Consider the following 22,600-nt stretch of genomic DNA (forward strand, 5'->3'; position numbering starts at 1 on the left):
ACATCAAGAACAAGCGCACAATAATGGATGCATTTGAGAACTACAAGTTCAAGACTTCTCGGAAGCGAATGCGCACCGGCACTTACCCAGAGTTGGAGAAGGCTCTGCTGGTTTGGATTAGGGAGGCCAGGAGCAACAAACTTCCTCTCAGCGGAGACATCGTTGCGATGAAAGCCCGAACGCTTGCAGCAATGTTGGGGATCAATGACTTCGTTTCGTCAGATGGATGGCTGACGCGCTTTAAAGATCGCCATGACCTGGTTTTCAAGAGCGTGTGTGGTGAAAAGGCGTCCGTTAACCAGGAAACATGCGCCACGTGGAAGGACGGAAAGCTGCGTGAATATCTCGCCGAATACAGACCAGAAGACATCTTCAATGCAGATGAGACTGCACTCTTCTATCCGCTTCTACCAGAGAAGACCCTGACATTCAAGGACAACGACTGTGCTGGGGGCAAACACAGCAAGGAGAGAGTGTCGGTGCTGATCGCGGCAAACATGACTGGCACGGAACGATGTCGGTTACTTGTGATCGGGAAAGCCGTGAAGCCGAGATGTTTTAAAGGCGTGAAGACGCTGCCTGTGGACTATGAGGGGAACAAAAAAGCATGGATGACGGCCAAAATCTTCAAGAGCTGGATAAGCAAATTGGACCGCAAGTTTGCTGCTTCGAACCGCAAAATGTTGTTCCTTGTCAACCACTGCAGTGCTCATGTGAATGTGCCAGCCTTGAGTGCAATACGCCTCGCATTTTTGCCTGCAAACACAACGGCTGTTTTGCAGCCAATGGACCAAGGCATCATCAAGAATGTTAAAATCCTGTACAGGCGGCACCTCCTCGAGCGCATGATTTTTCTGTATGGATAGTTCCACAAAGTACGAGGTGAGCTTGCTTAGTGCCATCCACATGCAAACTGCTTCAGGGCTTGCGGTTTTGTGGCAGCTTCTTTGGAGGACGCCTCTGAAATTTCAGCGGAGGAAGCGTCAACAAGCGAGCTTGACGGCACTGATTTCGGTGATGCTCTCGGGGACGTCAATTTTGAAGATTACGTTGCCGTAGACAAGGCGGTCGAAACGTGCGGTGCGCTGACGGATAGCGAAATTGTAGAGATTATTCGGCCCCAGGAAGCGGCCCAGGAAAGCGACGATGACGTTGAGGGCGAGCCGCAACCTAAGGCTGCCGATGTAGCTGCGGGCCTTGCTCTAGCGGAGCGCTTCTTTGCCGCTGAAGGTAACGCGGAAGAAGCGTTCCGCCACATCTACAGCCTGCAGAACTTGCTTTCAGCAGCGTGATTCGGCAAGAAGAAGCAAAGCAAGATGACCAACTATTTTTCTTAGAGAAAATACTCGATTTCGCCACAAATAAAGTGCTGTTTTTTGTGTTTTGTGCTTAATTGGAAGTTCGTTTAATTCGAAGTTTTTTGCGGTCCCCGTGAACTTCGAATTAACGGGAGTCGACTGTATTATGGTAATGCTGACTGTCTAAGCCAGCCACCAATACTCGGAGACCAGTGGAACACTGAGGCTCTAGGCAACATCATTCTGCTAGAAGCAGTGGAGTACTCCCCTGTGAGTGCAGAAGATGCCACATATTCACTGTTCCCTTCACTGTCCAAAGTCAAAAATGGGTGGTCATAGCTGGCTGGCCAGAAGAAGGTGTGCACCTAGAATATTCCTCCAAGTGAGGTGTGAAAAGTTGTCTCTTCACTGTCACAGCCTCTTGTTGGTAACTGAGTAATATTACAAGAACTACAAAAAAGTTCTTGTCATTCTGCATGCAAATCACCCTAGCTTAATGGGCATGAAAGCTCTCCAAGGTCACATGTGTGGTGGCCAAATATTGATGCCTAGATCAAAGAACTTGTGCGTCCTTACAAGCCCTGCCAGAGAATAGGCAGAGCGAACCCAAGATGTCTACATTTTTTTCGGATTCCAAATGTCTATGAAGCAGAATTCATACAAATTTTGCAGGACCTGTTAGGGGCCTTTGCTTTTGTGTTGTGGATACCCTATCAAACTGTGCTGACTGAAATACTGTCATTGCTTGACTTGTCAGCAATGACTGAAAAACTTTGCAGAATGTTTGGCTCATAAAGATTGCAAGAGTTGGTTGTTTCTGATAACGGCACCGCATTTTCAAGGAAAGAAATGCCATCCTTCTCGAAACTAAACGGCTTCCTGCACATATTCACAGCACCATACCATCTTGCAAGCAATGGAAGGCATAAACGCATGGTTTGCAAGCTAAAGCAGAGCCAGGGTACAGTGGCGTGTAAAGCCTGTCGTTTCTTTATTAAAGCAGCACTCCATGCCACATTTGGAGACCAGGAGAGTGCCAGAAGAATTCATGCTGGGCAGGGGTATCTTGTTGTTTCACCTTGTAAAGACTGCGGCCCGACGTTGATGACACCAGGTGTAGCAAACTGCCCCCCTTGAAGAAATTCCAACACAGTGATTCTGTGTACCTGCGGGACTCCTCTAATGCTTTGCAGTGGCTAGCCGCACAGGTGCTAAGGTGTGTAGGTCACGTTATGCAGGAAATGGACACATTGGATGGGTGTGTACATTGAAGTCGTCGCAACAGATGCAGAGAGCATGGGAAACTACCTCGAGCCAAACACATCAGCCTCTACTTCAAGCTTGCAGCAACACAAACTACAGTGTATCGTCTGGGCCAGAAGCTCTACAAGTGTGCTGCAGGTCTACCCGTGAACGTCGACCTGTGCTTCATTATGGCATTGACTACTAGAGGGCAAGGGATGTGGTAACTACCTGAATCGGCTGGATAGCCTGTGCACTGCTCCTCTTTTCTTAAACGCATCGTCCGTGTGCAGATAAGCAAGCCACTGTACCTACACAAACCCATGTATTTCACAGAATCAAAGTTGTCTTACAAGAGATGCTGCAGCGTTAACATTGGTGATTACACATATATAGCAGCCTGAGGTGAGTCAAGTGTAACGGAAAGCGCATGCAATTGAGGCACAACAGGAATGCAAGGGAGACAAGGCAGGTCAAGCTGAAGCATATCACTAAATGTGGAACAGGGAGAGAAAAAGCCCAGGTCAAGAACGATTTTGTGGGAGCACTGTTCAAGAACAACAAGTGCAATATAAGCTGGAATATAAGTCAAGATATTTTTTTGATAAAAGCACGCTGATGCCGCTCGGTCTTTAGCAGAATGTGCATCCTCGTCTGACAAACCATGGCATGCACGTCGGTAAATGCATAGGCAAAGCTGCATTCATATTCAAGTACTATTGCTGTCATTTTTTTTTTCTGTTGCTGTTGCTGTGTCTTCTTGTATGCGCTCTTCCAACTGACCTCACTTGTGATTTGTTTTTTGTTTCTTGTCTGGTGGGCAATGAGTTGTGGCACGAGAAAATGAACACGTTTTGAGTATTTGTTTTCGCTTTTTTTTTAATTACACATAAGGAGTTAACCTATATTTCAGCTCATATGGTCCAGTTTATATGGCAATAGAGTTGTCGAGTGGCCAGCAGTAGGCCCAAGGGTAAATGCTTCAACATTGGCGACCTATATGACTGGCAATGTTAGTCATATCATAAGAAGCCAACAAACACTGACACGGAGGACAACACAGGGGAAATTACTTGTGCTTAACAAATGAAATGAAGAAACGATAAATTAATGGAAATGAAAGTGGATGAAAAAACTTGCCGCAAGTGGGGAACAATCGCACAACCTTTGCATTTCACGTGCAATGCTCTACCAATCGAGTTACTGCGACGCCGTCTCCCCATCCACTTTCTTGGGTATTTATGTTTCCTAGCAGAACCCTGGTAGTGCTAGCCAGCATCACCACTCACAGACCTTGTCGGCCGACGTGGAACATCCTTTATGCCACAGGCATCACGAGAACGTGATCTTTTTGGGTGAAGGCAACTGGTCAATAAAGCCACACATGCTACCTGAAGGCATCAATGTTGCCGCATTCGAGACCCTCGTTATGTAATAAACGAGAAGAAAGGAGGTTAACCAACAGGCCTGATTTTTATTAGTCATATGTTAGGGGAATGTTGGGAGTATAGAAAATTGTATTTACAATATATATATATACCATACAAAATGAGTCAGAGTAGTTAAGATGGCTGACCACCAACAACACGCAGCAGCCAGCATCCCGCAATCTTCTTCTTCCTCTCTTCTTTGATTCTTTCCTCCTTCCATAACAGGACCCCCAGGTGGGGAAGCCCCGTCTCGGTGCATGGTAGGTGAAGAATTGCGAGCAAAGTATGGCTCCAGCTGCAAAACGTGGACGACGTCAACAGGCATCGGACTTGAGAATGCATCAAACTGTAGCGGCCCAATCTCGTAATTTACGTCATTAACTTGACGTAGGATTTCATAAGGCCCTGTGTAGCGAGAGAGAAGCTTCTGGGAGAGGCCAACCCAACGACATGGTGACCAAAGGGGCACCCAAGCACCTGGCACAAACTTAACATCGCGATGGGACCAGTCATAACGCTCTTTTTGTATATGCTGCGAGGCTAATAAATGAGATCGGGCAACTTGACGTGCCATGTGAGCGCAATCACCGACTTCACAAGCGTACTCAGTTGCAACACATGGCACAGAAGGGAGGATGGTGTCAAACATACAAAAGACACAAGGGTGAATATCCTGTGGTGTCATGTCGGGAGGAGTTATACGCGAACGTCACATAGGCCAGCATGGCATCCCAGTCTCGGTGATCGTTCCGTAAGACCACTCGTTCGTGAGTGGTAAGCGGTGGAGAGCTTGTGCTCAATGGCACAAGAGCGGAGGAGGTCTTTGACAACTTGAGACAAGAACGAGCGGCCACGGTCTGTAAGTAACTGTCGAGGTGCACCGTGGTGGAGAATGATGTCGTGAAGGAGAAAATCGGCGACGTCTATTGCGCAACTAGTCAGCAACGCCTTTGTTAGCGCATAGCATGTCACATAATCAGTAGTGACAGCAATCCACTTATTCCCTCTAGTCGTTGTTAGAAAAGGGCCAAGCAGGTCAAGGCCTATGCGAAAGAACGGTTCAGAGGGAATTTCAATTGGATGGAGTTGTCCAACAGGTGGCAGAGGAGGCTTCTTCCGGTGCTGACACAATTCGCAAGTTGCAACATAACGATGCACGGAGCGGTAGAGACACGGCCAGAAGGACCGACGTCATATGCGGTCATATGTATGCAAAATGCCAAGGTGTCCCGCCGTCAGTGCATCGTAAAGTTGTTCGAGAGCGGCCGATCGCAGATGACTAGGAAGGACAAGGAGCAACTCAGGGCCGTCGGGGTTTATATTGCAACGAACATGCGGCACGTGGTGTCAGTGCTGCCAGATTGCACTCCGGCGATGATGGACTGTAAGGATTCATCGCGTTGTTCAGTGCGCATGTCGGTCATGTCAGTAAAAGCCAACACGCAGGTCACCGGATCATGCGCAGCAAGCTCAAGGGGATCCACGAGGTGATGAGAGAGGCAGCCAGTGTCCTTGTGCAGACGTCCAGACTTATAGTTAACAAACGAAAATTCCTGGAGCCGCAAAGTCCAGCGATCAAGCCGTCCTGTCGGGTCCCGGAGGGAAGACAGCCAGCTGAGCACGTGGTGGTCTGTAACGACCGAAAACGTGCGGTTGTACAAATACGGCCGGTACTTGGCGACAGCCCAAACTAAAGCCAAGCACTCCCGCTCGGTGATTGAGTAATTTCTCTTGCCAGGTGACAGCAGGCGGCTGGCGTAAGCTATCACACACTCAGTACCATTCTGTTATTGTGTGAGAACAGCGCCGATGCCATGGCCGCTTGCGTCAGTGTGGACTTCGGTCGGTGCACAGTGGGCAAGTATTGGAGGAGTGGTCAGAAATCCGATGAGAGCAGCGAACGTGTGAGCCTGCTCAGGGCTCTATGAGAATGGCGTGTTCTTCTTTATAAGATCTGTCAGGAGCCGAGCAACGTTGGCGATGTTTAAACGGCGAATGTAAGAACACAGGCCGACGAAGCAGCACACGTCAGAAGCATAACGTGGCACAAGGAAACTGAGTACAGCGGAAACCTTTCCCGGATCTTGTTGGACACCGGATGCGTCAACGAGGTGTCCCAACACGGTAATCTGACGGCACCCGAATCGACACTTCGAGGAGTTCAGTTGGAGGCCAGCTTTTCGGAAGACTGCAAGAATGACAGCGAGTCGGGTAAGGTGGCTGCCGAATGTGGGAGAAAAAACAATAACGTCGTCAAAATAACAGAGCCAGGTGATCCATTTGTAGCCTCGCAGAAGAGAATCCATCATACCTTCATATGTCGCAGGAGCATTGCACAGGCCAAAGGGCATGACTTTGAACTGATATAAGCCATCCGGTATGATGAAGGCTGTCTTCTCGTGGTCCATTTCATCAACTGAAATCTGCCAGTTGCCGGATCGAAGATCGATGGACTAGAAGTATTTAGCTCTGTGTAAGCAGTCCAAGGTGTCATCGATGCATTGTAGTGGGTAGACGTCTTATCGCATGATATTGTTTAAGTGGCGATAATTGACGCAAAAACACCAGGTACCATCTTTCTCTTTTTCACAAGGTCGACAGGCGAAGCCCAAGGACTGGCTGATGGCTCGATGACCACTTTGCGGAGCATTTTGTCCACTTCTGATTGGATAACTCTACGTTCAGCATGCAATACACGATAGGGACGCCGACGAATAGGATTCGTGTCTCCAGTGTTTATACGGTGCTGAACAACAGATGTTTAGCCTAAAGGCCTGTCACTGAAATCAAAGATGTCACTGTACGATTCAAGCAGGTGACGTATGTCTGTGGCCTGCGCAGAGGTGAGGTCAGGTGCAATCATTTTTTTCAAAGTCATCCGTTAAGGAACCAGAGCTGTGAGCTGCAATTGGCGCTAATAAGCCACTCTCGGCATTCAGACTCTCAATGTCACATTTGGAACCACCAGAAACGCTTGCCAAGAACATGCCGGCCAGAATCACTTGAGGGCACAGGCTGAAATTCAGAAGCGGTAGAAGGACGTCATTGTTAGTAACCGTGACCAACGCATGCAGGGCAGCAACATTCCGGTTCAAAATCACGTCGATGATGGGGCGAAGCACATATTCACCGTCAGGAACCTGTGGCTGGGCAGTCAAAGTGACGTAAGTAATTGCCTGGGGTATTAGACGCACATCGTGAAGTGAGCACAAGTGCGGTGGGGTTGTGCACAGAGCATTGGTGAGTTGAGGCAGTTCTAACTGAAGAACGCCGGTCGCGCAGTCAATGAGAGCAGAATGAATGGATAAAAAGTCCAGTCCAAGGATAACGTCGTGAGGGCAGTTGTCAATCACAGCAAAGAGAACAGAAGTAGGGCGTCCGGCTATACTTAAATGCACAGTAACCATACCAAGAACAACCAGCTTGCCGCCGTCAGCCATACGAATCAGTCGGGCAGGTGCTGCGGTGAGGACCTTTTTTAAACGTATACGTAGGCTAGCACTCATCACAGATACGAGGGCTTCAGTGTCGACGAGTGCTTGAACAGGTACACCGTCTATTTTAACGTCAATTATACTTCTCCTTGTGGGCACAGACAGAGGATTTTCTGCAGTTGTAGGCAATGCAGCACCACCTCTGAGGGCTGCATTTCCTAGTTGTCCGAAAGGGTGCGGCCAAAAGCCACAGGGGTCGAAAGGCGACGTGGCTGCGGTGAACAGGAAGATGGGCGACGTGTTTGCGTCGAAGGAGACTAGTGTCCACGTGGCAATGGTGAGCGGCTGTACCACGCGTTCCAAGCAGAGTTGTCGGCGCTGTTAGACTTAGCAGTAGGCAAAACATTGTGGGCATTTCCATTAAAACGGCTCAGGTTGGTCGGCGTGCGAGGTGTTGAGGGCCGCGAGTTGCGACAGCATCAGGCGACATGACCAATGCGGCGACAGGTGAAACATATCGGCTGGTCGTCCACAGTTCTCCACTCAGTCTGGTTACGATAACGCAGAGAGAAGTGTCGGGGTGGAGTGAAAATAGTAGAAGGGCGCTCGTTAGCTCTGGGATTGGCAACAGCACACACAGACTGTAAACAAATGTTTTCAAGTTCCTGGAGAACGATGGCTTGTACGAGGGGAACTGAAAATGTGGTAGCATCAGGGCTACGCGAACAGAAAGCTGCGGGCGCCCATTGCATCCAGTTCACGTCTAACAATTGGCACCACGTCCTCTGATGGCGACACATGCTGCTGCGCGGGTTGATCTTCACATGTCGATGTTGCGGCAGTATCGAGGAGTCTGGTGAATGGTTGCACGACGCGTCAGCTTTTGGCCTGCTTGAATTGGCAGCACTCTTTAATGATTGCATCAGCTGTAGAGCAGCTCTTGCACTTGAGCAGATTAAAGGCATCATCAGCAATACCCTTAAACGCCCCTGAAACGGTTCGGACAAATTTTGTAGGCGCATAGGGTACAGCTTAAGTAGAACATTCGCACCACAATTTAAGTGAAGTGTTACGTATTAATGGAGTTACAAGCGATTAGAAGTTACCCTCCTCCCTAGCCATGCCTTTCCTCCTCAACTCGCTCGCCGAGCGAGCGGCGCTAAGCTCCGCCTTCACTGGTCCTGCGTCACGATGCGACGTCACATCGTCCACTTCCGGTTGTTGGAGCACGCCTCCACCCGCGCGAGACCTCTCCGCTGGCCGCTTGGCCGTCGACCGAGAGCCATCGAAGCAGCGTGCGTTGCGAGCATTCTGTCGTAGCGCCAAAGGTGGCCGGTATTCCGGTAACCACAGGCAAGCTGGTCATTTCGGCAAATGACTGGAGGCATAAACTCAAGCTGATGAAGGAACTTCAGAGTAGACGTACGTGAGCAGCCTGATCGGTCTGCACTGTCCAGACACTTGTTGGCGCAGCGCTTAACCAGTCAAACGAAGCGCTAATACTGCTCTAACCAAGTGTAAAACATTTTAAACATTTATAAGAACAACGTGTTGATGATTACACTCCTGCGAAAAATACACACCAGCAGCAAAGAAGAATGCACTTCGTTGCTGCTACTGTGTATGGTGGAGCTCTGTGCCACCAGGTGGCTGCACCGTGCAGACCGTTCACATTTACATTTCTGCTCATCTCATGGCTCATCCCGGCGCAGTCAAGCGGCCAGACCCTGTCCCCTTGCGCTTGTGTTTGCCCTAATACCGGACTTGCAAAACGCTATTGCGTTAGTAATATTCCGCTGTAAAGTGACGGACACAAACGCGCAAATCCTGGCGCCTATCGGATAGCCGCAGTCCGATGCGCAGCAGCCAGTTCGCTCGTATGCTGCCTTGCAGAGAGACACGATTTCGCAACTTCACATCTTTCCAGTCGCTACGTCTGCAGCCCACAACGCAACAAGGGTGATTCATCGTGCTCACGAAAAGACTGATCGACACTGACGGCGAAGCTCTCGTCAAAGACTGCGCACGTTGTAACAGAAGCAGACGACACTTGCTATGTGCCGGAAGTGCTCAAGTGTACTAAAAAACTATTCTTGTGTATTCTCTTTAAGTTATTTTCTTTTTACAAAAACAAAGTAACTAACATTCCAACTATTACGAGCATCATTTGTTCACCATAAAGTTGGAAAAATTATCGACCACGCGCCCTGGTCAGCCAATCAGATAGCTTGCCCATGTGACGTCATATGGGTTATTTGCATCATATGGGTAGGGGCGGCTTAAAATTCCGCCGAGCAGTGCGCTGCGATCGACAGCGATGTGCATTTTTAAAACCTTATAATAAATTATACGCTTTACGCAGAGCACTTAGATGTGTCAATTAATGATCAGAAGGACCTACTCTAACGACTCAGTACGTTTGCAGAAAATCGCCAAAATCGTTTCAGGGTCCCTTTAAGCACGTGCCCGACCTTCTCAGCTTCTGTCATGTCGTGATCGGCTTTACAACAAAGTGCCAGCACATTCTGGATGTACGAGACATGGGACTCCGTGGGGGATTAGGCACAGGAGGCCAGTTCCTGCTTTGCAGCAATTTTACGGCTGGCTGGTTCGCCAAACAACTCCGGCAATTTCTCTTTGCATTGGTCCCAGCTGGTTAGCTCCTCTTCGTGGTTTTTCGTACCACACCTTTGCAGTGCCTCTTAGGTAGAACAACATGTTAGCTAGCACAAGCATAGGGTCCCATCTGTTGATTCCACTCACGCATTCGTACATGGCCACCCACTCCTCTACGTCGGCGCCATCAGTCCCGCACAAAGTTCCAGGATCCTTGGGTTGCACAACGACAACCAAAGGTGACAGCGACGTAGCATGCAACGGTGATGTAGGAGGCGGCAACGACGTTGATCCCGAGTGCTCACCGTCTTTCATGGTGCGGACAGTGATGCAACGTCCACTGCGGAGCTCCGTTTCCAGCCGTGGTACTACGCACCTCCCACCAATATGTTACGGGGATGTTGGGAGTATAGAAAATTGTATTTACAATATACATATACAAAATGAGTCAGAGTAGTTAAGATGGCTGACCGCCAACATGCAGCAGCCAGCGTCCCGCGATCTTGTTCTTCCTCTCTTCTTTCATCCTTCCGTAGCAATATCATAACAAGCCAACAAACACTGAAACAGAGGACAACATAGGGAAAAGTACTTGTGCTTAATAAATGAAATAAAAAAACAGTAAACTAATGGAAATTAATGGAATGCCATGCAAAAGTACAGCACTGCACTAGGTGCATATCAAACTCCCGTTCATCACTACATTCAATATACTGAACGCTGCGTCGCATTGTGCCCCTGCAAGAGCACTTCTCCCAACAAGGGTGCTATCCTTTCTTGCTTCATCATAAATATTCACGTTAATAAAACGGCACTGTTTTGACATGCAGATGCTGTCAAAGCATTGAAAATGAAAGTCAGTACATGCCATGGACGAAAAATGAGCAATGTGCATGTCTCAAAGTAGGGAGGGCTTGAGCAGCAAGGGTCTTGTTTACTCTCCGTAAAGCCGGAGTTACTTCAGTAAGCTTACCCACATCACAGCCGTGTATTGCGGCGAAGCGTGCTACCAGCAGATGTTCATTATTGGAAGGAGGATTGCCACACTGCTTCAAGAACAGAAAAGGCACGCTGGCCCGATACATGCGCACCACAAGGAATGGATGGCACTTGATCTTTTCACTGAGTGGCTCCAGTCATGAGATCAGTAAATTCCCGGTTTTCACATTCTTTGGAGAGCGCCCAGGACGTGCGGGGTTTTCAGATAAGCTTCAGATATTTGATATTTTTGAATTATCAATATATTAGCACTATTTCACTATCCACTTCAAGTTCAATGTATTTTGGTCCGACTGTAGCACAAGTGCATTCTTCGTGTCACTGTTTAATCATGCTAGCTGTGCTTGCGTGCCTTTACTTGAAATGTGCAACAGATATGACATATCTGCTGCACATTTCAAGTAAAGGCACGCCAACACATTGTGTTGGGCCGATTTCACTGTTGTAGTTTTATATGCTATATTTAGCAAGAGCATCTACATAGTAAGGTATTCTAAAGAAAGTGGTTGTACTAAGCTGTACAACTGGTTAGCTGATGGACGATTTGCACAATGAACATCAAAGAAACTGAATGATTGGTGTACTGATGGTCCATTCGCAGAACAAATCAGTAGTGATGGGAGTGAAAACACCTTGGGCAGAATTTTGAAGGCTAGGGCTGTGCAGAGATATCACTAATGGTGAAAAAGTTAGTCGAATGTCCGTGCACACGCTGCATAAGTTCCAAGGAAATCTACTGAAACCTCAATTTCACCAAAACAAGCAGTGAATCTGACGGTACAGTACAGATACCGAAGCATAATATATCATCCATTCTGTCTTGCATGCGGCACCTAAATAATCCACAGGGAGATAAATATATTGCTTCGAATCAAATTATTACTGTAGGCAAAACATGTCATCTAAAACAACAACCACGAAAAAAAAGTTGTGCTGCAGCCAGTATGGGATATGCCACTATGTTAATTTTCTCCTACAGGTCTGCACACATAATGAAGTTTGCCATTCGCATTTAACAGCAGTGTTGCTACCTAAGTAAGCTTACCACTAAAACGAGCGGAGTTCTAGCTTGGTTTACAGCAAATGTGCTCCTAGCAGATCTCACCAACACCTCTTATGAGGGTTTCAAATTTGCAAGAAATTTTAGTAAAGCCTAGAGGATGTAAAAAGCCAGCAATTAATCTCAACGTCTGTTTTGCTCGAACGCACCCGCATAATTCTACAGACAAAGGCTGAGCTTACACACATTAGAAGTGGCCACCATGCGTAAAATAGAAGCCAGGGTTTTCCTTGCAACTGTCATAGATCATAACTCGTGTTCAGCTAAAATTTTTTTTTTGTATGTGTATGAAGCACAAACATTTAATGAAGACACAAAAACAAGTAGACACGAGAACAAGTGTTTGTCCAACCGCCTTCTCGTTTCTGTGTCTCCATCAAACATTCACACTTTGCACAAAAAATTATGCAGCACTAATTAGCCCTCAGTAACAATCAAATTATCTGTCACCCCCATGCCCACGTAACTGGCATATTAGGTCTTTCTCTGGTAACCAACCAACCTGCTGCTGTAGGTTCTCAATGATCATGTCCGAAGCCTGCAGCTGGTCTTTCAGGCGTGCAATCTCCTCGTCCTTGTGGCAAAGCGCCTCGACTTCATCTTTCGGCTTGGCCACCTCCTGACCAGAGCTGGGTGATGCCGTCTCACCAAGGTACCACTTAACAGTACCATCATGCTCGTTGGGAAGGCACACCTGCGGCATTGCTGTTGGGAGGAGCCTGCGGCCATGCTGTACAGTTGGCACAAAGTCCTGGTCTCTGAAATGCCTCGAGCAAATTCGTGCTTTGGTCCAGTTTGAAGGCTGCTTCTGCCCCAGTGCAGCCAGCCACAACTTGCGACGGCGGGAGTTCCTGGGCAGTGCATGATAAGACACCTGCGAGATGATTAATTGAGAAACAATTATTAAGTTATTACAGTGAAGCCTGTTTACAGCAAACTCCATTCTACCCTAACAAGCAGTAAGAGGAACCAAGGGGCAAAATACTTTATCACTAGTTTGAATAACATGAAGAAAGCATACAGGAAACTTACTGTTCTTTAATTTAAACATAGAAATAATAAGAAAATGGAATTTAAAAGTGGAAAAGAAAAACAAGCTGCCACAAGAGGGAGACAAACCTACATATTTCGTATTGTGCATACAATGCTCTGCCATTGAGCTTGTGGAGAAATCCGAGTTGTGAATCCCGGCTAGCTGGTACACGGCCAATTTTTGTCTTGCACTTCCAATTCTGCCTCTTTCTTGCTTGTGATGTCACTACTACTGTTCAGTACAGAGGCTTAATGGGCACAAGTACAGACAAGCTGCCATGCCCATTTCCCAAGCCACTATTTTGGGTATTTGTAAATTTATTTGAATAGCAAGATTTAAAAACGGTACAGCGGGTTACGAGGGATGTCATAGTAGAGTGACTCCAAGTTAATTAAGACCATCTAGTGTTCATTAGAACGTACCCAAAGCACACTAAACGAGCGTTTTTGTAAGTATTGGTGCAGAACTTACTCAAGCACAGCTTTCTTTCTCTGGCCATCTATTTTTATTGCAACATTGTATTGTTTATGGCAAAAATGAATTCTGTGGTTGGCTAATTGTTAAAAATCACTATGCTATACTTAAATTTAGACTTGGGAGTGTTAACCAACATAAACGAGTGTTCACTACAAGAGAAGTTCATCATAATTACACCTGTTGTATGAAAGCTGCTGAAGGATTTTTTGGTTATGTTTCCACATGACTACATTAGTGAAACATTGCTTATTTGTTTTCCTTGCACTGTATGTATGTTTAGTTTCTTGTTTTCACTTCCCTGGCTTTCCACATGCTCCTCTAATCATTGTTAGTATATATACATGTGCTTTGATTAGAGAGAGAGATACAAACTTTAATGATAAGCTGGAGATGTTAGCCTGGCTAATCACCTGGAATGCTGCTCCAGGTGCTCAATGGTAATTATGGTATACACAGTGATCACGCAAACACATAACCAGCACACACAATCAGAGACACACAAATGCACACTAAAGATATTCACACAGCTTTGTTAAGGCCTGTGGCTCTCAGAAGCACCAGCAGCACTTTCATGGCAAGTAACGCGCAGGTGGTGCTCTTCTACGGGCTGAGAATGTATTGCAACTCTAAGCTCAAATAGAGCTGCAAGTGAAGAGTGGCCTTCAAAAATTGCTTCTTTAAAAACTAAAAGCAATAGCCACACAGAACACGTTGCATGTCCTCAAGAAGGTTACATGCCAAGCTCATTGGCGAGCCTATTGTATTTTGCACTTGAGCTCATTTATGTTGGCCATATTGGGTCTGACGCAGCGAAGGCATGCTTTATCTCACCTATTGAGGCCTTCTTGCAGCACAAAATCACAAGATGGGTTTTGAGGCGTCTGCACTGATAATTCCCAATAAACCAGAGGGATTGCTGCAAATGCTAGCTGCAGATACTAGAGTCTCCACATCTTTTCTCCAGCGCAGCATTTGGATCAATCCTGTCAAAGTGTAGCATGCACCTCTGGCGACACAGTCAGCCTAGACATTGCCTTTTAGTATACACCAGTGGGCTGGTAGGCACTGCAATATATTGTGATGCAGACATAGTTGACAAACATCACTTTCTTGGGTATCACTTGGCTGTGTAATGTCTCGTTTGTGTTCAAAACATCGTCGAAACTTTTCAAGATGCATATACTGCTGAAGTTTGTCATTCCTGCCATCGTCATCCTTTGATCAGTTGGGAGCCGCCACAAACATTTCTGCAAGCTATCACCATCACAGTGCAAGTGTTTCCTGCAAATGATGAATTGTTGAGCTTAACAACACACAACCATGCTGTAGAAAGTTATACCTTAGTCGGGAAATGAAAGTGCATCGAGAGATAGCCTGCACATATTACATGGTGCTTAAATTTGCACATGAACTACGTAGATGTTCTATAGCAACACAGCTCTTTGTGTACGCAATCAAGATGAGAAATAGGATAAGATGGCTAGTTATGAAGGCTAAAAAGGAAGGTTAATAATGAAAGTGGAATTAATGGAGAACTCAGGAGAATGAAAAGGGGTTAACTGTCTGGAGTAGTAGGTATCTCAGAGAAACCTTAGAAGGCAGAAGAAGAAAAGAATATGGGATAATGATACTGTAGGACCTAATGCACATGACATTTATCTGGGAAGAGTAATGCTTTGAGATAATGGAAATACAGCACATTCATTCCACCCTATAGTGAAATGTCAGTGGCTACATTCTGTGCTTCAACATCTACTTTGGCATGAAGCTTATGTCACAATATTGTTACGTAGGAAGACAGAACGTAGGGCAGAACTTCACAATCGCCTAAACTAGGGCTAGACACTCACGCTCAGTGATGGAATAGTTGCGCTCCACGGGTGAGAGGAGCCTGCTGGCATAAGCGATAACACAGTCGTGGCTGTGCTGGCGTTGTGCCAGTACTGTGCCGATTGCGTGACCGCTGGCATCAGTACGGACTTCAGTAGGTGCAGAAGGATCGAAATGGGCCAGAACGGGAGGCGTTGTGAGAAGGTCGATTAGATGCGAGAATGCAGAGCCCTCATCATCGCCCCACTGGAAAGGGGCGTCTTTTTTCAAAAGCTCGGTTAGTGGTCGTGATATGGCCGCGAAATTTTTCACGAAACAGCGGAAGTACGAGCAAAGGCCGATGAAGCTGCGCACATCCTTGACAAACTTTGGAACAGGGAAGTGCGTAACACCATGGATCTTGCTTGGGTCCGGTTGCACTCTGTTTGCGTCAACGAGATGTCCAAAGAGGGTAATTTGGCGACGGCCGAATTGGCACTTCGATGCGTTCAGTTGCAGACCGGCTCGACGAAAAACGAGCTGACGAATGCCGAGATGTGCTCGAGGTGCGTAGCGAACATTGGGGAGAATACTATAATGCTGTTCATGTAGCACAGGCACATGGACCATTTGAAACCGTGAAGAAGGAAGTCCATCATACGTTCAAAAGTGGCAGGAGCATTACATAGACCGAACAGCATAACTTTGAATTGATAAAGACCATCGGGTGTTACAAAAGCAGTCTTCTCGCGGTCGAGATCATCCACGGCAATCTGCCAGTAGCCGGAGCAAAGGTCAATAGAGGAGAAGTAGCGAGCACCGTGGAGGCAGTCAAGGGCGTCATTAATCCGAGGTAGGGAATACACGTCCTTTTTGGTAACCCTGTTAAGGTGCCGATAATCCACGCAAAAGTGCCATGAGCCATCCTTCTTTTTTTACCAGTATAACAGGTGACGCCCATGGACTACATGACGGTTCAATAATGTTCTTGGCAAGCATTTTGCGAACTCCAGCGGGAATAACTTGACGCTCAGCCAGCGACACTCGATACGGGTGGCGATGAATAGAAGGGGTATCGCTGGTATTAATGTGATGTTTAACAGCTGTAGTTTGGGCCAAAGGACAATTATTAAAGTAAAAAATATTGTGGTAGGAAAACATAACGCAGTAGAGCTCACAAGCATGCTTGTCGGCGATGGTACAAGTTGCCGACTGCGATGGTAGAGGAGGATTGACTGAATTGTCGTCTACTGCAATAGATGCTACTGAGTGATCCTCAAATGAGCAAAGCTGGGCCAGAGACATCCCGCGTGGCAGCACTTGTGTCATTAAGCCAAAATTGACCACTGGCACGCAGACGCAATTCACCGTAATAGATAAAACTGTATGAGGTACTGTGATCCCGTGTGTAAGGAGGACATCTTGCATAGGAGCCGCGATGTAGTGACCATCGGGGACTGGTGGGGATGACACTAACTCAACGTAGGTCAGTGCCGAAGGTGGCAAGCGAACGAAGCCGACGGAATTGAGGCGACTGGGATGTGGTTCAGTGGGATCCAGAACAGGCAGGTCAAGGCGGAGAGTACTGGCGGAACAATCGATGAGAGCAGAATGTGCAGAGCGGAAGTCTAAGCTGAGGATGATGTCGTGGGGACAGTAGGCGATGACTGTGAATAGCACGACAGCGGAACGATCGGCGAAGGAGATGCGTGCGGCACACATACCAATTACAGGGGCTGTTCCGCCATCGGTAACATGAACAACAGGTGTCGTGGCGGGCGTGATTATTTTCTTCAGCCGGTTATGAACGTCAGCACTCATTACTGACAAATGCGCCCCAGTGTCTATAAGAGCAAACATAGAAACACCATCGACTTGCATGTCAAGAAGGTTCAGATGAGTGCACAACGTCAGTAGAGGATTTGGCGGTGTAGGGAGCAATTCAGCGTCACCTCGAGGCGCTGCATCGTCTAGTTTTCCGGCTGGGAGCAGCGTCCGAAGGGAGTCGGCAAATGGGAGCGACGGGGCTGGGGAGAGCGAGATTGTCGTCGTTCAGGTGAAGGCGAACGAGAATTGGGGCAGTTCGGCGCAGGAGAATCAGTGGCGGCATTATCGGAGCGTACGGCATGGGAACGAGAAGGGCCACCTGGGGGGCGAGAGCAGGCAGTTGAAGTAGACCAGGTCGGGGAACTCCAGCAACTGCAACAGTGCCGAGGAATGTGCCCGATTCGACGGCAGTGAGAACAAATGGGCTTGTCATCAGCAGTGTGCCATTCAGATGGGTTGCAGATATGTGGTGGGTAAGAAGATGCTGGACGGGGCGGAATCAAAGAAGCCGGGAGAGTATCGGGGCGATGGTCCGAGCAGATGGTGTGAAGACCCATGTTTGTGAACTCCTGGCGGACAACTGACTGAATCGGGGAAACCATGACTGCAGGTGCGTTGGAGGGGCTCGAGTCGAAGGCAGCCAGATAGGCGGCCTCAATCTCACGCCGGACGATCCTGGTAAGATCGCCAGTGTTGTTGGGACAAGGAGCATTGCCACAGGAAGATGTCGCTGGGGTGTTGGGCAGACGGGCAAACTGCTGGTCGATACGTCGGCACTCTTCTATAACTGCATCCACCATCACCACGTTGTTGAAAACGAGAAAGTTGAAGGCATCATTGGTAATGCCTTTGAGGATATGGGAAACCTTGTTTGACTCAGACATGTGTGCGTCAACTTTGTGGCACAGAGCCAAGACGTCCTGAATGTACGTGACATAGGGCTCTGTTGCCGTCTGCACACGGCAGGAAAGCACCTTCTGCACGGCAAGTTGGTGATCGTAGGGGTTGCCAAACAAGTCTCGGAGCTTTTGCTTAAGCGAATCCCAACTGATGAGCTCATCTTCGTGCGTCCAAAACCAAGCTCGAGGTGTGCCACCAAGGTAAAAGACTACGTTGGCGAACATGATAGTAGGGTTCCACTGGTTATTGCGGCTGACGTGTTCGTACAGGCTGATCCAGTCCTCAACGTCTTCCCCATCTTTGCCCAAGAATACGCCAGGATCACGTGGAGCGGGGAGAGCGATGTAGGTCGTCAGAGTGGCAGCAGGTGTCGGAGCCGGCAGAGTCGAGTTGTTGCCGGGAACCATGAAGGAAGGCTCGACGTACCGTCCACTGCGAAGCTCCGTGACGAGGTACAGGGAGCGTCCACCTCTAGCAGATGTTACGTAGGAAGAGGCAGGCGAAAAGCTATATACAAGTATATTTACAAGGAAATACGCCGCACTTGGCCAAGAGGCAACAGCCCGCGCTAGCCTCTAATCGCCATCGTCGTCTTCACACTGCTCACCTCTTCATCATCGCAAAGACTGTTCCATAGCAATAAAATCTTCAAAAGGGCACTGGACAGACATTTTCAGAGCAAGGCAAACCCTGCACCTCAGCTGCTGCCATATCCAAGAAATTGTGCATGGGCAGTGCACACATTGGTTGTGGTGGGTGCTGATAAGTCGTGATGCATGCAGCTGAACTGGAATGGGGACCTTGAAAGCTTGTGCAGTAATTGCACTTTTGTCTTGAAAGGGCTAACTCCAGCGTGGATCCATCGGGACATTGGGAGAGGTCACAAACTCCCCCCTACAAAACAGTAAAGTCAACTGCCTCATTTAGGCGAGGGCAGAGGAGCATCAAAGTAGACATGCATTGTGGTAGGCACCGCAAATTCAGCATGCAAGAAAACATGACCCACGTGAAAGATCATGCGAGGGCAGACTGCCGGCTCTGCATTTAGGCAATTGCAAAGCTGGCAAGTATATTGTCACGTGGTCATGATGGTGAAGAAAGCAAAATGGTGAATGGTGAAACTAGCATTTTATTGGGCAAACTTGTGCCCACAAAAGCAAGTTACACTCAAAGGAGAGCAATGGCGGGAAACACGATCGGCGGTCGTCGAAAACTGATCAGCGGGTCAAGTGCGTCGGCTTTTATACGTCAATCATCGAATGTTCCAGAGTAATCGCTGGGACTCACGTGTCTTCAGCCAAGTTCGACATTATTTGCGTCGCACATACATGCAATCGGATTACACAAGGTTCGGTCACAGACAGCAGATGGAACCATCGATAACATTCCAGAAACTTCCGCAACATGCAGGTGCGTTTTGTGCTGTGCCATAACATTTGTTAGGCAGTGAAACGTGGTCACCCGATAAACAAGTGCATGTGTCAATATCAAATATCTCTGTACAGAGCATCCCTACCAATGAACTTGGTTTCCACAAGGTAGGTGCCAAATTGCTGATCCATGAACAAAAGCGCACGCATGAACAAAAGTACATGCACGAACAGAAGCACAAGTATGCACATCTAGAAATAACCTGGAGCTGTTCAGAGTAAATTCTGTGAACTTCATTGTGTGGTATGTGACTGCTGACGAAATGTGGGAACATTACTTACGTTCAGAAAGTAAACTGCTGTTAAAGCAATTTAAACATGTGCCTCCTCAACACCAAAGAAATGTCAGTCTGTTCTGTCCACAGGCAAAGTGATGGCTACCATCTTCTGGGAATTGAAGGGCCTATTGCTTGTGAATTTTCTTCAAAAAGGGGGCAGACGATCACTATACAATACTATGCGACCCTGATTAATTGCCTGCAATGCACCATTGAAGCTAAACAATGCGATATTCCTTGAAGAAGGGTCAGTTTTCACCAAGACAATCCACCTTCACACCATGAAGCTGTGGTGACAGCGAATACCCATTCCTGTGACTTCTCTGTACCTCAACGCCCATTGTACTCATCAGATCATGCCCCTTCAGACTTTCATCTTAAATGAAGAAGGAACTTTCAGGATCCATTTTTCCAGTAATGTCATTCAAGCCACAATGCTATTTTTGGAGCACAACGTTATCAATTTCTTCATCCTGTGTTCCAAGATCTGGAAACACACTAGCCCAAGTCTGTGGACCATGTAGGGGACTACACTGAAAAGCAAGATGTGGTTAGTCAGGTAAGCCACTTTCTTCTGGTTAAGGCCGATAACTTTTTTTACAACCCTTATAAATCTGGATATCTGGCTTTAATTCAGCACAAACCAACAAATCGATGGCCTAGGGTTAGTTTCCTCAGAGAAGAAACAAGTTGAAAGTTGAACCTCACTTTAACATACACTACGAATTTAACAATCTAGATAAAATTTGGTATACAAGATTACATTATAAACAAGTCTAAAACAAGCACAATTCAATGAACTGTCAGAACTGCCAGACACTTACTTGAACAAAGCCAACTATTGAGGTGGAAAAAACAACTGCTTCTTCACTTCTTTTTTGAAAATCAATAACAAGCCTTATTAAACCGAGGTTAGGGCAATCCATGACATTAAAGGAACACTAAAGAGAAAAATGATTAATAACTGTGTTAGTAAATTACCCTTTCACAAGGCCAAAAAAGCACTCATACTGCAAGAAGACGCTTGGCAAGCCAGAAAAGACAAAAGAACGAAAGACTACTGGTGCTGCCGCCTTTTAATTCCCACACCGCACTGCCATAGATTTTTACGCCATCTGCACAACCCTAGTTAAAGTTAAATGTTTGTTGTTAAAAATGGACTGCACTGCATTCTAAAACAACCAAAGATTGAACATTGGAAGTTCCAAGAACTTTTGCTGAACCACAACAGCCAAAATGGGAAAAAATACTTTGCAATCTGTGACATCACCCTGACGTACCAGCCACAGGGTTCCAGCAGAAAATAAAAAAATGAGACTGACAGCCAGTTTCTCTCCTAATGTTCAACTTATTACTGCAATATCAAAGAAAGTAGTTTTTCAAGAATACTGCATCAATCTAGACCAATAGTGTTTCTCTTAGGTGTCCCTTCAAGTCCAGGATAGCATAACATCATGGTCAAGGCAAGTTAAATAAAATCCAGGGTTTTACGAAAACTAATTCGGTCAGGGATGATCACGGTGCACATAACAGGCACCGACCAGAGAAACAGAAGTTTAATGTCATAAACGAAAGAAACATTGTTCCTTTTAAACCTTTATTGCTTTGGCTGGTGCTTATTTTTCCATGCCACAGTATTGCAAGAAGTTGGCATAGCAACATCCATAGGCTGTTCATGCACTACCTCCTCAACAGTTGACACATCACTTAGCACGACCACCGTAGTTTCCGACATGCTGTCATAACCGAAGAAGTTGATTCTTATCGCTTCAACCAATCACCCACAATACATCATAATCTACACTGCCCTTGAGCTCGTGCAGCTCAATCACCTGGATACTCAGAACCAGTGGAAACGGCACAACACAAAACCACACTAACAACAGTTTGTATCACCCGGCCTGAAGCAGCATTTTGTGTGCTCTAGACGTGAAAATTGCATTCATGTTAGAGAGCAAGTCAGAAGCTAGCTCCTGCGCCATGATCGTTGATTATCAGTGTGCTGTGGAGAAGCCTGCCATATGCGTCCTGAAGAGTGAACGCTCTCGCAATGAAGAATTCAGTGTGTCAATTGCCAGCTCAAGAAGCATGTTCAGGATACAAAGTTTAACATGCAAGTAATCCTTATAAAATTTTCGCTATCAATACAGCCGATACAGAAGTGGGACAGATAGAACTGCTTTTCGAGCAATTTTTAGAGCAGAAGTATCTTCATTTTAGAGAAGAATATTTAGAATTTGGAGCAGGTTGTGAGGAAAAAATGGACATTTTTGTAGCTACGAATTTCCAATTTGGAGCAGCTTATTTGTTGAGGAACAATATAAATCTCTAGTGAATCACTTAATAAGAAATTGCAATTTTTCCATCAACATCAGTCCATCCTCCTTGGACTAAAAGTTCTGCAGTGCTTTTTGTAATTTACCTTACATTTGTCATAGCCCTTTCAAAGGACAGAAACAACACTGCTGTGTTTCACTGTTTAGTTTTCACCAAATACATTAAGTCCCAATAATTCAGAGGAGTGAAATTTTGGACCAGCAGGTGATGCATATTTCTGTCAATGAGGTGCGAAAGATGGGAAAATGTGAGGTGACACAGACAGGACATGTGCTTGTCCCATCTGTCTCACCTCACATTGTCCCATCTTTCACACTTCATTGTATTAAAATATCCTGATAATCCCAACTACCACAAATGAAACCAACCAATAACTCAAACTCTATTTTCTGTCCTGTCACGACGTTTCAATAGGGAAAAACAATCGGTA

At 46.7% G+C, this 22,600-nt stretch overlaps 1 protein-coding gene across 2 annotated transcripts in view; it reads right to left on the reverse strand.

Moving 5' to 3' along the window:
* The window catches only part of LOC135906901 (peroxynitrite isomerase THAP4-like), a 44,316-nt gene that overhangs the window by 8,783 nt on the left and 12,933 nt on the right, over positions 1-22,600 (reverse strand). For both annotated transcript variants that reach the window (XM_065438534.2, XM_070539672.1), the window contains exon 2: positions 12,582-12,953. In XM_065438534.2, coding sequence (XP_065294606.2) covers positions 12,582-12,953 — 372 coding nt within the window. The remainder of the gene's footprint in view (positions 1-12,581; positions 12,954-22,600) is intronic.

The sequence above is a fragment of the Dermacentor albipictus genome, chromosome 5, assembly GCF_038994185.2.
Source record: "Dermacentor albipictus isolate Rhodes 1998 colony chromosome 5, USDA_Dalb.pri_finalv2, whole genome shotgun sequence".
Taxonomy (NCBI): domain Eukaryota; kingdom Metazoa; phylum Arthropoda; class Arachnida; order Ixodida; family Ixodidae; genus Dermacentor; species Dermacentor albipictus.